This window comes from Squalius cephalus, assembly GCF_949319135.1.
Source record: "Squalius cephalus genome assembly, chromosome: 1".
NCBI classification, from domain to species: Eukaryota; Metazoa; Chordata; class Actinopteri; order Cypriniformes; family Leuciscidae; genus Squalius; species Squalius cephalus.
Window position 1 is genome coordinate 59,292,818 of NC_137122.1, and position 14,373 is coordinate 59,307,190.

Consider the following 14,373-nt stretch of genomic DNA (forward strand, 5'->3'; position numbering starts at 1 on the left):
TCCAGCTAAATTGTTCCCCTGTGCTTACCATTCCCGCAAACTCACTCCAGCCGAACGAAATTACGATGTGGGAGACAGGGAACTTCTGGCTATGAAGGCCGCCTTTGAAGAATGGCGGCATTGGTTGGAGGGAGCTCGCTTGCCTTTTACGGTTCTAACTGACCATTGGAACTTAGAGTACATTCGGGCCGCCAAACGATTGAACCCCAGACAGGCCAGGTGGTCTCTCTTCTTCTCCAGATTTGATTTCAAAGTCACGTACCGCCCAGGTTCCAAGAATGGCAAGGCCGACGCTCTTTCCTGACAGTTCGACAGTTCCTCTGTCTCATCTACATCAGAGCCCATACTTCCCAAGACCCTCATTCTCGCCCCGGTACAGTGGGACATAATGACAGAGATTGCAGTGGCTCAGAGTCAGGAGCAAACACCACCTGATTGCCCTCCTGATCGCACCTATGTGCCACAATGCCTCCGTACCCGGGTATTACAGTGGGTGCATAATACTCCCAGTGCTGGACATCCCGGGATTAAAGCCACCACTCATCTTGTGACTAACCGTTTCTGGTGGCCTACGCTCCAGGCTGATGTGATTTCCTTTGTACATCAATGCACCATCTGCAACATAGTCAAAGCATCACATCAGAAACCAGCCGGATTACTTCAGCCCCTTCCAGTACCGCAACGTCCTTGGTCTCATATTGCTGTTGACTTCGTCACTGATCTGCCTCGCTCCCAGAACTACACAACGATACTTACTGTGGTGGATCGATTCTCTAAGGCTTGTAGATTCATTCCCTTAACCAAACTACCAACAGCTTTTCAAACAGCGGAGGCTCTGATACAGCAGGTCTTTCGACTGTACGGGATACCTGAGGATATTGTATCAGATAGAGGACCGCAATTTCTCCCACCTTTCATGTATCATTGCTCAAACCGGCTGGTGTTCCGAGAGGAGAAAGGGACCAGGATGAGGTCGCGAGTGAGAGTTCCCCTCCCATCATCATCGACGGCGAAGAGGCCTACCGGGTAAAGGAGATACTCGACTCAAGGCGCAGAGGCAGGGAGTTACAGTACTTAATTGACTGGGAGGGGTATGGTCCGGAAGAGAGATCCTGGCTGAGATCACAAGATATACTGGATCCCGCACTTACCATTGAGTTTCATCAGAACCACCCAGAAAGACCTGCCCCTAGACCCCGTGGAAGACCTCGGCGTCGTGTTGGTCCTCGCTTCAGGAGCCGCTCGCAGGGAGGGGGCTCTGTCATAGACCGCACCTCTGTGGCTCTCTCCAATCACCAAAGGTCAAGTTCACCTGAGTATTGAACTTCAATTCCCATCAGCCCCATACCTAGGTCTAATCACCTGCACAGGTGCATCCACTTCTCCTCTCTATTTATACTGACTCTGAACTCTTGGTCATAGTGAAGTCTTGTTTTGCCACGGCTGACATTTCTGAGCGTTTTCTCTGCATTGTACTGATTCCTGTTTCCTGACCTCTGCCTGTTTATTTACTCTCGTGTTTTGTCTGCTGCCCGCCCTGACCTCTGCCTGGTATTGTTTATGATTCTCTGCTGCCTGCCCTGACTTCTGCCTAACACTGTTTGTGATTCTGGATTGCCTCTGATATTCTTTACGCTGTTCCCTGATTTCTGCCTGTTTGACTATTCTTCTAATAAACACTGCAAATGGATCCGAACGTCTCTGACCCATCATTACACAAGTATTGTTGTAAAGAGTCGGTTATGTCTTAGGGGCTGTTTACACAACACCGTTTTCAACTACCCCAGTAAAAACGTAAAACTTTTTATGCGTTTTGGCCATTCATTTACACAACAACAACGTTTTGGGTGGCTAAAAACACAAACTTTTGAAAACGTGTTTCAAAGTGCAAGTTTTTGGAAACTTTCTCCATGTAAACAACAAAAACGCAAATCTCTGAAAATTATGAATGAATGAATGAATGAATGAATGAGGCATTTATATAGCGCTTTCATATACTATTGTACACCCAAAGCGCCTTACAATCATATCAGGGGATTTCTCCTCAACCACCGTTTGATGACGTCATGCACAGGCGTAGGCTATTACTTGATCAATATATAGTGTTTCATCACCATCTAATGGTCTGGCAGCAAAATACAGCAATTTTAGTCGCGGATCCGTGTGAATGGCGATCGTTTTGAAAATGATGTCGTATGTACGCGGAAAACTCAAAGGAAAAACTTCTGTTTTAAGCATATTGTTTTCATGTACACGTACCCTTAAGTGAATGTAAACACTGAGAAAGAGCGTGTGTGTAACAGTATATTGGATCCGTGCAGCTCTTAAAGTGACAGCAGCCTAATAAATCTACTAAATCATTATTGTAAATCAAACAACAAAAGACAAAGATAAAATCACTCACTGCTCTTGAATATTATTTATTATATTATTGAGTATTAGTCTATATTTATTGTGTACAGCAGTGTTATTTCACATTTGATTACTTTATTCAATTTCTATTGTAGGCTATTACTTATCTGAATACCACAGTTAACACATCTTCCTGTAAAACCTAAAGCAGTGTTTTTTATTTTGTATTTTTGTTCTGTTGTATTTTTTGTCGGTTTTGTTTGAAATTAAGTTTCTTTGTTCTTATTGTATTGCTGACTGATTACTTGTCTTCTGTAACTGTTTTGAGGACTTTTCACTTTCATCAGTGGTTCTCAATTTTTTTTAGTGCTAGGCCCTCTTTGTGTAGGTGCATCGCTTCAGCCCCCCAAAGACTATTCATGACACAAAACATACAAACTTCATTCAAACTTACAATTTTAATGAAAGCAAATTAAATTATATAATCCTGGAACAGGAGATGTGTGTGTGTATATGTATATGTGTATATGTGTGTATATATATTTATTTATATTTCCCCACAAAGATAAATGTTTGGTCGTATATCTGCTCTGCGCTTTGAGGGTGTACTCACACTAGCCAGTTTGAACCGTGCCCGAGTGCGTTTGACCACCAAAGCGCGGTTCGTTTGACTAGTGTGAGTGCTCCGAACCGTGCCCGGGCGCGGCTCGATTAGCCGGCCCTGGCCCGCTTGGAAGAGGTGGGCCAGAGCACGGTTCAGTTGGACTCGGGCGCGGTTCGCATGCAGTGTGAGCGCTAACCGTGCTAGAGCACGGAACAGGACGCGCGACGTCACGGTTTTGCGACGCTCCAAAACCAACATTGGCGGGGAAAGGGTCGCTTTGGTCTACGGCAGAGGTGCAATGCGAAACCTCCTCATACGAGCAGCACGATTACGTGAAAATGTTCGTGCCACAAAGGCGATAGATCTGTTTAACAACAGGCTGTGAGAGGGCTGTGGACCACCGTGGACCAAACGACTCAAAATTATCCACAAAGTAAACAGAGCGATGGACTCCATTGTGTTCAGTGAGAGCGCCGCTCTTTCTGTTTATCCCGAAACCGTTGCACCATAATGACGTAAGCGTGCTCCGGCACGAATGCTGAAACCCTATGTGAGTGCAGGCCAGAGGGGGAGTGGGGAGGGGGGACAATCGTACTCGGGCCCGGTTCATGGCAACCGTGCCTAGTGTGAGTACACCCTGAGAGGACTGTGGGACACGAGCAGGACAGAGTCCATATCTTGCCTAATATCTTTGTGTTTTTTTTCCAATGTTCCAAAGCAAAGAACACTGATTGTAAAAGGTCAGAAGAGCGAATTTTATCTTTCACACAAGCAAGATATGATTAGCTATTTGATGCTGCGCTGCAGAAGAAAACAAAACTGAATTACCTGCGCACGTGAAATGCACCATACAAATAAACTTGACTTGCCTTATACCATGTCCAACAAGCCAAAACTGTGTAAAAAAGTTTAATTGGACGTGAGATAAAGATTGAAACTAACGGGATACAGTGTTTTTCTCATTTGCCGTAGTAAAGGATGCAAATACAGGGATTGAAAGTGAACGAAAGAGTAACTCCCTTTGAAAGGAGACGTGAGTGACGATTTAGGAAAAGAAACAAGAGATTCCATGTCCAGAGGAACAGGCTAATTCATGGAATAGGTTAAGTTAAATTTGACGCTCTCTTATATGCTCGTGCTAATTGAAAGCTTATGTGTTTCCCCCTGTGGCTCAGTGGCAGAATCTTAGGCTTTCACGCCAGAGACCCGTGTTCGAATCCTGGGTCTGGCGGCAGATAAAAATGATGCCGTCAAAGCTTTCGCTCTGTCAGTCCCCTTAAAAAAGGTGACTGCAGATGTGTATTTTGCAGCCAACGAGCGCGTTGTACAACCCGCTTACCTGCACCCAAACATCGTTTCTAAAAACGAGGCCTCAAAGTCTTCCTAGCCCCCCTAGGAAAGCGACGGTGTTCAAGTCCCGCTGCGGCCAGACTTCCACCAAAACTTCCCGCTCGTTCAGTTCCAGAAAATGCGACTGTTCCAGTGTATTTAGCAGAAAACAAGCCGGTACTACAGCCTGTTTGCCTGCACACAAACGCCGTTTTTACGGCGACCCAGATAAATCTCATAAAGAGTGTATTTTCTGGTATTCCGGCCACGGCCGATGGTGTTATGAGTGTAGTAAAAATGCCCACAGCCCAGTGCTCATTCCTACACACAAGCACAGCCCGCCACACAGGGCTCGCACACATAAAATCGACTCATGTCGATAGTGCATTAAACGTAGTGAATGTGCCCACGACCCAGTGCCCACAAACACTACACACTGCATGTCTCACGGTTTCTGTAAAAACGAAACCAACGCACATACAGTCAGCTCAAGCAGACGGTGTTTTCAGTGTAGTAAATGTGCCCGCTGTCCCACGCCCACATTCACTCACAGACATGACAAGCCCCACGGTAGAGTCCTGCACGGGTTCGGGTACCCGCAAATTTTGCTCAAACGGGTGAAAAATATCCAACTGTGTCGGATACGGGTGCGAGTCGGTCGGACACAGGGGAAACACGGGTCTAAACACGGGTTTAAAACAATCACATGCAAACGTAAAAATATATGCATATTTTTAGGAACACATCTACAAAAATATTCCTGTATTTCAAGTTGATAAAATAATTTGAAATACACATCAGTTTATTTGTGCCCACGCGCCACGCCCTCCCAGGATCTAACGTTACCTAGGCTACTTTCACTTTTAAAAATTCCTTATAACCGCGCCCGCGCGATCTGCTTGCAGTCGTCGAGATGGATGCTGAGGAGTTGAAGAAAAGAATAGCTAGTGGAGATTGTAAAGTTGTCGACAATACGTCATCAAAAGTCAAGTCCAGTGTGTGGGAGAAATTTGGAGTTATCTGAAGAAAACAATATTGTGAAAGGCTTTGCTGCATGCAGTTTCGTGTTGGATAGCCGTGGAACTTCATCGCCGAGGAAGCACAAAGATAACTGTGGTAACAAAGCAAGCAGTTCTATCGAACAGTATTTTTCAAATTTAACCCTCTGGGGTCTGAGCTGTTTTCTGGGCCCTGGAGGTGTTCTGACATGCTCTGACATTTGTGCTTATTTCTGTTACTTGTGACATTTTCATGGCTAAAGTCTAATTACACTGTATTCAGCACAAACTCTGCTACAATAATATATCAGCAGCATGTGTGTAAAAGTTTGTAGTTTTGAGATAATGACATTTATGCGTGGTTTGTGAAAATACAAAAAAAAATTCTCACTGAAATAAGGTCATGAAACCCATACTGATTATTTCTTCACAAGACTTTTGAAAATTGTATGACGTAGCCTAGAATATTTGCTCTAAAACTATGTGAAAATCACCCCGACTGCTCATTCAGAGAAGACAATATATTGATTTAAAAATTTTACGACGTGTTTTGTGTGATAAAGCTTTATGCGGGAGGGGCGGATCACCTCATTAATATGTAAGCTTTTCACACCTGAGAAAGACAAAGACACTCCCTAATGGCCCTATTAGGAGCTTATCAGGGCCTATCATTCTGAGCAACCTTGCACAAACAATGAGGAGATTTAAAAAAGAATGGCTTTTAGATTGTTTGGATTTATTTACAACACAACATAATCCAAAGATACACAACAAAAAAGCACTTATTGATAACAATGATCCAAAGAAAGATACCTTTGTGCCATTCCTAAAAACATTGTACATACCTTTCATTTCCAAGGTGTTTGATTTTCACTTTACCATGTTCATGTACAGAGACATGTACTGTGAATGTTGAAGTCAGCAGGACTCAGTGGCATCTGGGCCCTGAAAAAAAAAAAAAGTGAACATACTGATATCAAGAGAAAGGCATGCACGATTTTGGGAATACATTTTAGATTTTTCTGGTTAAAATTGCTTTTTAAAATTCACAGAATACACACACACTCACACAAATGTTTCCAACAATATATTATATAATGAACACCAGGTTTGTTGTGCCTTGTAGGCATAGGCTATGCGCAGTGCTGCATAAAATAATAACAATATAGCAGCCTATATAAATCTTCCAAATATTTCAGTAACAACTAAGCTAGAGAAAAATATATTGATTATCATGCTACTTCAAATGTTTCCATTCGTTATGATGATATGAAATGAGATAATAGTAAAAACATGAAGCCGTTTGGAGCGTTTTGCTTTTCCAAAATATGATACATTCAAACGCGATCGCGCTCAAATATAAAACATTATGGTTACCATATACATATCTACGTTTGAGCAGATATCCACAAACACAGTAACAGTAAACACGGGTCTAAATATTATAATATTCACCATATATCTAGCAACAGTTCAACTGCAATGTGAAATTTATGCAACAATAAAAAAACTAATACCTAAGAATTTCTTACCTTATCTTTCTTGTCTTCAAATCGCGTTCTTCTTCTGGGGTAAAGCCAATGTAAGCTCACAGCATGTCTTTCAAACTCGACGAAAAGCAGAGACTGATGAAGTGTTTTGTTTTTGAGGTAATGAGCGCTTTCGCGTTCTATGTGGGGATTTGCATGTGAATATCTTTTGCGCGAGTAGGCGTGGTCAAATTAAAACTAATTAGGAAGCGTTTGAGAAGCGGGACATCTTGTTGGTTTTATACAAATTACTTAAACAGAGAATATTTGTTTTCAGTTTGAATCCGATCATTTAAAAGTACACACTTAAATGTTTATAAAGGTATATGGCTCATAAATGTGTGACAAGTATTCGCTGAGTTTTGTTTCAGTTTATAGACGTGCTCAAGAAAAAAAAGTTCACCGCGACGGAGAGGCAGAACGCACACCCTGTTTATTTTCTTTATTTTTCAAAAGGACAATGTTTTGATTTGATTGTAAGTGGACACATACAAAAGTAGAAATATCACAGATTCTTTTTTTATATTTCTTTTTTCTGTATGACCATAAATGACGGAGTAATTTAAGTTTAAAGTGCTACAATGTAAAGAAAATCCAGCAAAACGCGCCCGCACGTTTTTCGACCTCAGAGGGTTAACACTGTTGTTCTGTATGTGTGGTGTGCAGGGCGTTTGAACGCAAAATTGTCAGATGTAGCGTGCCAGATAGCCTATAGTGTTGTAGCCGCGTCTGTTACAGGCTACTCAGTTTTCTTCATGTAAGTTACCGGCCTTTTGACAGCTTCGGCTGAAGTTGTCCTTGTGTTAATTCTTGTCGTTATAACTTCTGTATGACCTGGCAATAAACATTTTTGTAATTGTGTCTATAATGTGATTGGCTAAACTGATTTTATTTCGGGTTCGGGTCGGGTGTCGGTTCTATTTTAAGCGGGTCGGGTCGGGTGCGGATTTTAATTAGTGCTGTTGACGGATAACGGGTCGGATTTAAACACTGCGGGTACGGGTGGGTGCGGATTTACAAAATCAGACCCGTGCAGGACTCTGCCCCACGGGACTCGCCCCGCTCGCTCTCTCTCAGCAAGCCGCCGTAGGAGAGTCGAGCGCGGGCAGGCTGCCCGCTGTGATCAGCGCACCCCCCGCCTCGAACGCTGCAAGCACGGCGTCTATGTTACAGCATACCAAAGCTCTCCGGTCGCCACCATGTCGCGGCCAGAGCCCAGATCTCATTCAACCCCTAGCTATTCATGCAAGTGCATGGGCAAAGCTTCCTGGGGTATCAGAATGGGTGCTGAACACTATAAAAGAGGCTATTCGCTACAGTTCGCTCGACGTCCCCGCCGTTGCGCTGCGCGAATCGAAACTACGGTAGAAAAGGAAGTAGCACATCTACTTCGAGCCAAAATAGCGAAACTGTTGAGCAAAGGGGCCTTAGAGCCTTTATCTCAAGCTCAGAGCGAAGGGGGTCTATACAGCAGATATTTTCTGGTACCAAAAAAAAAAAAAAAAAGAGACGGGGCTCTCAGACCCATTCTAGATCTAAGACAGCTGAACAAAGTGCTTTCGAAACGCCGGTTTAGAATGCTCACAACCAGGAAAATCCTCACGCAAATTCGCCAAGGGGACTGGTTTATGTCAATAGATCTGAAGGACGCATATTTCCAAATACAAATAGCGTCACGTCACAGGCGATTTTTGAGATTCGCCTTCGAGGGCCAGACATATCAATACACAGTCCTGCCGTTCTGCCTGTCCCTAGCACCCCGTACATTTACAATGTGCATGGACGCGGCACTTGCACCCCTGAAACTTCGGGGCATGCGAGTTTTGAACTACTTGGACAATTGGCTGATTCTAGCTCGATCACACTCAGAGCTCATAGAACACAGGACCATATTACTCGAACATCTCGAGAATATAGGTCTCAAAGTCAATTGGGCGAATAGTTCACTGTCTCCCAGTCAGAGAATATCTTTTCTGGTCACAGAACTGGACTCGCTGTCTATGACAGCACAACTATCACCACAGCGCCGACTGAATATTCAGTGCATGACGAAATCCTTCCGCTGCGGCACTATAGTCCCGCTCAGAAAGTTTCAGAAAATGCTGGGTCTTATGGCCTCAGCATCATCAGTACTCCAGTTGGGTCTGCTTCACATGCACCCACTGCAGTTCTGGATGAAAGCGTGAGTACCACATCGAGCGAGGACCTCCGGTCTTTTTCGCCTCAAGGTCGATCAGAAATGTGTCTCAGCTCTGAAATCTTGGAGAGCGACCGACTGGTACCGGTCAGGTGTAAGCCTGGGGACTTCCTCGAGTGTGAAGGTGGTGTCTACGGATGCCTCCACTTTGGGATGGGAAGCGCTGCTCGAGGGCAGACCGTTCTTCGGCCAGTGGTCAGAACGGGAAAAGCTTCTACACATAAACTGCCTGGAGATGATGGCAGTCGACAACGCGCTGAGGCGCTTTTGTCCCCAGATAAAAAGACATGGTGTCTTGGTCCGTTCGGACAACATGTCGGTGGTGGCCTATATAAATCGCCAAGGAGTTATCAGGTCCCGAAACCTTTACAGGCTGATGGAGCGCCTCCTGGTATGGGCTCAGCACAATCTGCGCTCGCTGAGAGCAGCGTACGTGCCAGGCCACCTGAATATGGGACCAGACAGACTGTCCAGGAACAATGTTCCGGCAGGAGAATGGTCTCTACACCCGCAGACAGTCCAACTGCTGTGGAAGACATTCGGCAGAGCGAAGGTAGACCTGTTTGCGTCTCAGGAAAATGCTCACTGTCCGGAGTTTTTCTCCAAGAGCAGAGATGCGCTGTCCCACGTCTGGCCCCGCTGCCCGCTCTATGCTTTTCCCCCCGTCACGCTCCTGCCTCCGGTATTAGAGCGAATCAGGGAAAATCGATGCTCAGTGCTACTTGTGGCTCCGTTCTGGACGAACCAAGCTTGGTTCCCGGTTCTGATGCAGCTGACGAGCACTGCCCCATGGCCGATACCAGTGAGGAGGGACCTCCTCTCTCAGGCCAAGGGCTCGATCTGGCATCCTCGCCCAGAGCTTTGGTCCCTACATGCGTGGGCCATCAACGGGTACCCGCTAACCTCCCGGTGGGAGTGTTAAACACATCTGTCCAGGTGGATGGTTGATGCTGTAGCGCTGGCTTACATTTCTAAGGGCCTGCAGTGCCCGTTAGGTGTCAGAGCGCACTCCACAAGAGGCATGGCCTCGTCGTGGGCTTGGTCTAGTGGGATTGCCTTGAAAGATATCTGTATGGCGGCAGGCTGGGCCTCCCCGTCTACATTTATAAGGTTTTATAACCTAGAGGTTGCCGCCTTGCAGGCTAAGCTGCTTTCGGTCTAAAAATCAGTACTGTCTGCCTGATGCTATTGGCTCAGAATACTGAAACTGCTCGAGCACCGCTCACTGATCGATTAAATAACTCTATGGGCAGTATGTAAGACCCATAATATTCATCAGACCAGGCCGAGTTTTTCGCCCTGACTGTGTGGAACACTATTGATATAATTTGCTCCTTATAGGATGCTACTTATTACAGGAATGATGCTGTTCTAGCCCCTCTTTCCTGGACTCTCTGCGAGTCCCTGATGATCATGCACTATACGTCACGAGGGGGCCTCTCTCAAAAGGCTGCTGCAGTTGCCGCAGGGCAGCCAATGGGCGCGCGAGCTGTCTCGCCTATGTCTGCATGCTGCCGCAGCGCGTTTTACATTAATTCAAAATTAAGGATAATTTTTGGCTTCAATATCTCGCGGAAAAGAGGTTTTCCCCTAGCGTAAGATATTACGCAGGACTCGTTCCCTCTTCTAGAGAGAACTGAGGTTACGTTAGTAACCGAGTACGTTATCACGCTGACTGACACAGCCCTTAACAAAAGTGGACAATTCATTTATGTGAGTAAATTAATTCATTGTTATAAGCTGACTTTCAATGTTGTTTCTTTTGTCAGTTATATATATTTTTATTTATTTATTTTTATTCAGGAGAAAGAATCATAACTACTATTTGTGTCAATCATTGATGTTTATTATTATTTACATTTAATGCAAGTTCAGTGTAAAACTTTATTTTTGCTTCTGTTGTTGCTTGCTTTTAGCCTGGTTATACCCATAGACAGTATATAAACTGGACACAGCGACCCCATAGGTTTCAACGGAGAAAAGTGAAGCAAATTAGAAGCGCTCACTTCCTGATGACTGAGCGTACTGCGCAGACTCAAACTGAGCTTGACGACGTGGATGTGACGTGAGCAGCCTGTCTGACAGTTGTAAGTCTTCTAGTAGCTGTGCCAAGAGAAATCTGAATCATTCCCTTCCGAATCTTGCAGAGACAGAGAGCGTGAGTAGGAGCTGTCCATGAGCTAGGACCAGGAGAAACTTTATGACTCTCTATGGGCCTCTCCCTTGACTTTATGCCTCCACGTCCCCCTGATTGACTGCGAGCTTCTCCTCCTGTCTATACGGTAATTTCCGTGTCGCGTGGTTATGACGCAATCGTTAGCCTACTTTTACAAAAACTGTTTCTACGGGGCCATAACATAAGATACAAGGTAATGGGACCTTTTATACATTGTCGTGTTTCTTTAGAAATAAACAATGGACAAATGGAGTCTTTAAACACCTCAGATGTGAAGTTTTTCGCTGTCAAAGTGACGCCAAAATGAATGGGAGTCAATGGAATGCAAACAGCAGGTGATGGCTTGTTAGCCAATGGCGGCCCCCGGGGGTGGTATGGAATTCGAGTGCTGGATTGACCCCCTGGTTCTACCAGACTCTCGTACATTTCATTTGTACAGAGAGTCTGGCCTCTCTCCTTTGACAAGCGTTAACTTCCTTGTAGGCGGGTACTCTGTTGAAGTTTAAAACTATTGGATCTGACCAGAGTCACTCTGGATCTGCCATAACCAATCGCTAATGTATGGTCGTGACGAATCCATAGACAGTATATGGACGAACCCCGTGGGGAGGAGGGCCACAACATCTCATCTAGGGCGCCAACAGAATCTAGACCGGCCCTGAACTTCATGATACTCACACAGGGTCAGAGGTCACAGCAGGTCCATCACTGAGATCAGGGGGATTACCCATGGAGTTGTTACTCTTCTTGGACACACAGCTGGATACTGGAGATGCTGCTCTCTGAGTGTGAACATACGCCTCCTCCTCTCTCTCCTCACACACACTCATTTTAAAGGTATGGTTCTCCTCCTCTCTCTCCTCAGACACACTCATTTTACAGGTATGGTTCTCCTCTTCTCTCTCTTTATTTACACTCATTTTACAGGAAGTTTACTCCTTCTCTTCCTCCTTGATGAGAGACTTTCCAGGCCTGTATGTGGACACAGAAAACATGCACAAAACACAACTGAATTGCCATATTTTATTTAAATGGCATTTATTTTACTTTAATTTAACATCAACAGTTTTTCTCCAGTTACTGTAAATAATGTTGGTTTTTAGAGCAACATGTCGGCCACACTTTCAAACACTGGATTCACCGTCAATTTAATGACACTGCTGAACTTTCACAATCCGTTTTTTCGTCTCGCATTAAATATCAAATATCAAATATGATGTTATGTGTAATATGTCGCGTTTAATGTGATTATCCTGCGACTACACTTCCTTCCCCCAGTCGTACTGCGTCATTTAACACACATTACAACCCAGCAAACACAGAACGTTGGCGCAACGTAGCCAACCTTCTAACAACGTTTTAACAACATGGCCAAAAGGTTGCTATAACTACGTTGTGTGGTGAAGGTTGTTACAGCGTTGTCACAATGTTGACATTGAACCACCGTTCAGGGCCATTGCTTAAGGTTGTGCCTAGGGTGTCTGGACAACCACTGGACTACATAATGTACTCGTCACTGCCCTGAAGCGCGAAAATCAGACTTTTAAATTCCAACCACCTGTTGGGCTCATTGTGTTCTCATTCATCATCGAGCAAGGATACGTGAGTATTGCGTTTAGCCTACCTATCAAACACAACCTACAACTTTAATTTCTAATTTGATTAATGTTGAATCGCTCGCACTGTTTAGTTTTTCGTTTGATCTTTCCGCTATTTAGTCTCATTCGTTTCTTTGCTCCTCTGGATTTGTGGATATGTTTCCCCGGTGACACCTCCTGCTTTCGGCTACTGTCCGCCATACAGACCCGCGGTTTTGTTCATTAAATGTTCTGATCTGCCTTTGCTTTTTATGTTTTATTTATTATACTTAAAATAAATTTGTATATTCGTTTATTTCTTTTTTTTTCTTTTTTCACAAATGTAGCCTATGACTTTTGGAAGTGCAATTTGATTATATGCAGTTTTAATAAAGTTGAATTAACGAAACCTTCTGTCATTTTTACTCTTCAAAGTGTTGGCTTAACTTGGCTACACTTGCAGGTGTTGATAGCCCCATTAAATAATAATATAGATAAACAATAAACGATAAAAAGTATATAATTATCTAACAAAATGCACCATATAAAAATATTGTCAGAACGTCGTCTCTCAGTTCCTGAATGTCGCGCAACAACGTTGCTACAGCCCTGTCACGTCTTACATTTCTACGTTGTTACAATGTTGCGAGCACGTAGACAGCGACGTTGCCATAGCAGAAATGCAACGTGCCAGAGACGTTGCCACAACGTAAATGTGTTTGCTGGGAATATAGATTATTTAAATAATTAAATAGTTTAGTCAACCAAAGATGTAAACATTGAACTAAAATTCTCCTGTTAAAGGGTGGAAAAAGTGCAAGTTTAACCATTTTCGGCCATTTAATGTGTGTTACAGTTGACGTGAAGTATCACGAAAGTAACTTTCCACTTTATCATGTATTTGAGTTTGAGTTCGTCACAATGTCTGTTTAGACGCAAATACTTTATCGATATTACAGCTATGAAAAGTTTAACTAACTTACTGTCACATGTGAAGCTATTGCTGATTTTCTAACTTCCGAAATGGCGTCTTTACAGTCATCGGCTGCTTTCGGTTTCACTGTGAGACAGGTAAATATCCAGCAGCTCCTCCTTTTGGAACGAGGAAATACATTACAGCGGGGCCACTTGTATTGAGTTAAATGCGAAAAAAATGTATATATTTTTGCATTCTCACTTGCACAATTTTTATTATATAAGAATAGAAGAGTTTGAAACAGCATTTGGGATTAATGGACAGTATAAACACAAACAAAAATGCTGCAATTTAGAATTTTGGAAACAATTTATTTTGATTGTCCCTTTTGAACATTCTGTCGACTAAGTAACTTTGCAACTTCATGTCAACTATCAGTCATTAGAGTATTAGTTGACAGTCTGCTTAATATCGAGGCTAGTGCAAATAAAGCCACAACACAACGGAAATGCGACCACTAGAGGGCTCTCGGAGCCCGGTAAAGTTAGTTTTCCTAGCCATTGTTCTATAGAGTCAGCAGTCTTAATATATCAATACCACGATTAGTTTTAACAGTGTATATCGACATAAAATATTACTTCAAAATAACCTACATGAATTATAGCTGCGGATTTTGATTTATACTCGAGAATGCT

At 43.7% G+C, this 14,373-nt stretch overlaps 2 protein-coding genes and 1 long non-coding RNA gene across 3 annotated transcripts in view; 1 reads left to right on the top strand and 2 right to left on the bottom strand.

The window, feature by feature from the left end:
• LOC307169671 overlaps positions 1-14,373 on the top strand; it is a 373,130-nt gene that overhangs the window by 154,734 nt on the left and 204,023 nt on the right. The gene's annotated exons all lie outside the window — the stretch shown is intronic.
• The window catches only part of LOC307167184 (protein NLRC3-like), a 162,972-nt gene that overhangs the window by 41,528 nt on the left and 107,071 nt on the right, over positions 1-14,373 (bottom strand). The window lies entirely within an intron of this gene.
• Positions 1-14,373, bottom strand: part of LOC307167423 (NACHT, LRR and PYD domains-containing protein 1 homolog) — a 256,692-nt gene that overhangs the window by 37,119 nt on the left and 205,200 nt on the right. The window contains exons 1-2 of the mRNA XM_079886521.1: positions 13,746-13,821; positions 11,864-12,157 (exon numbers count right to left, since the gene is read on the bottom strand). Of these exons, the coding sequence (XP_079742647.1) occupies positions 11,864-12,105 (242 nt within the window). The 5' untranslated portion in view covers positions 12,106-12,157; positions 13,746-13,821. Of the gene's footprint in view, positions 1-11,863; positions 12,158-13,745 lie in introns of the transcript that reaches the window.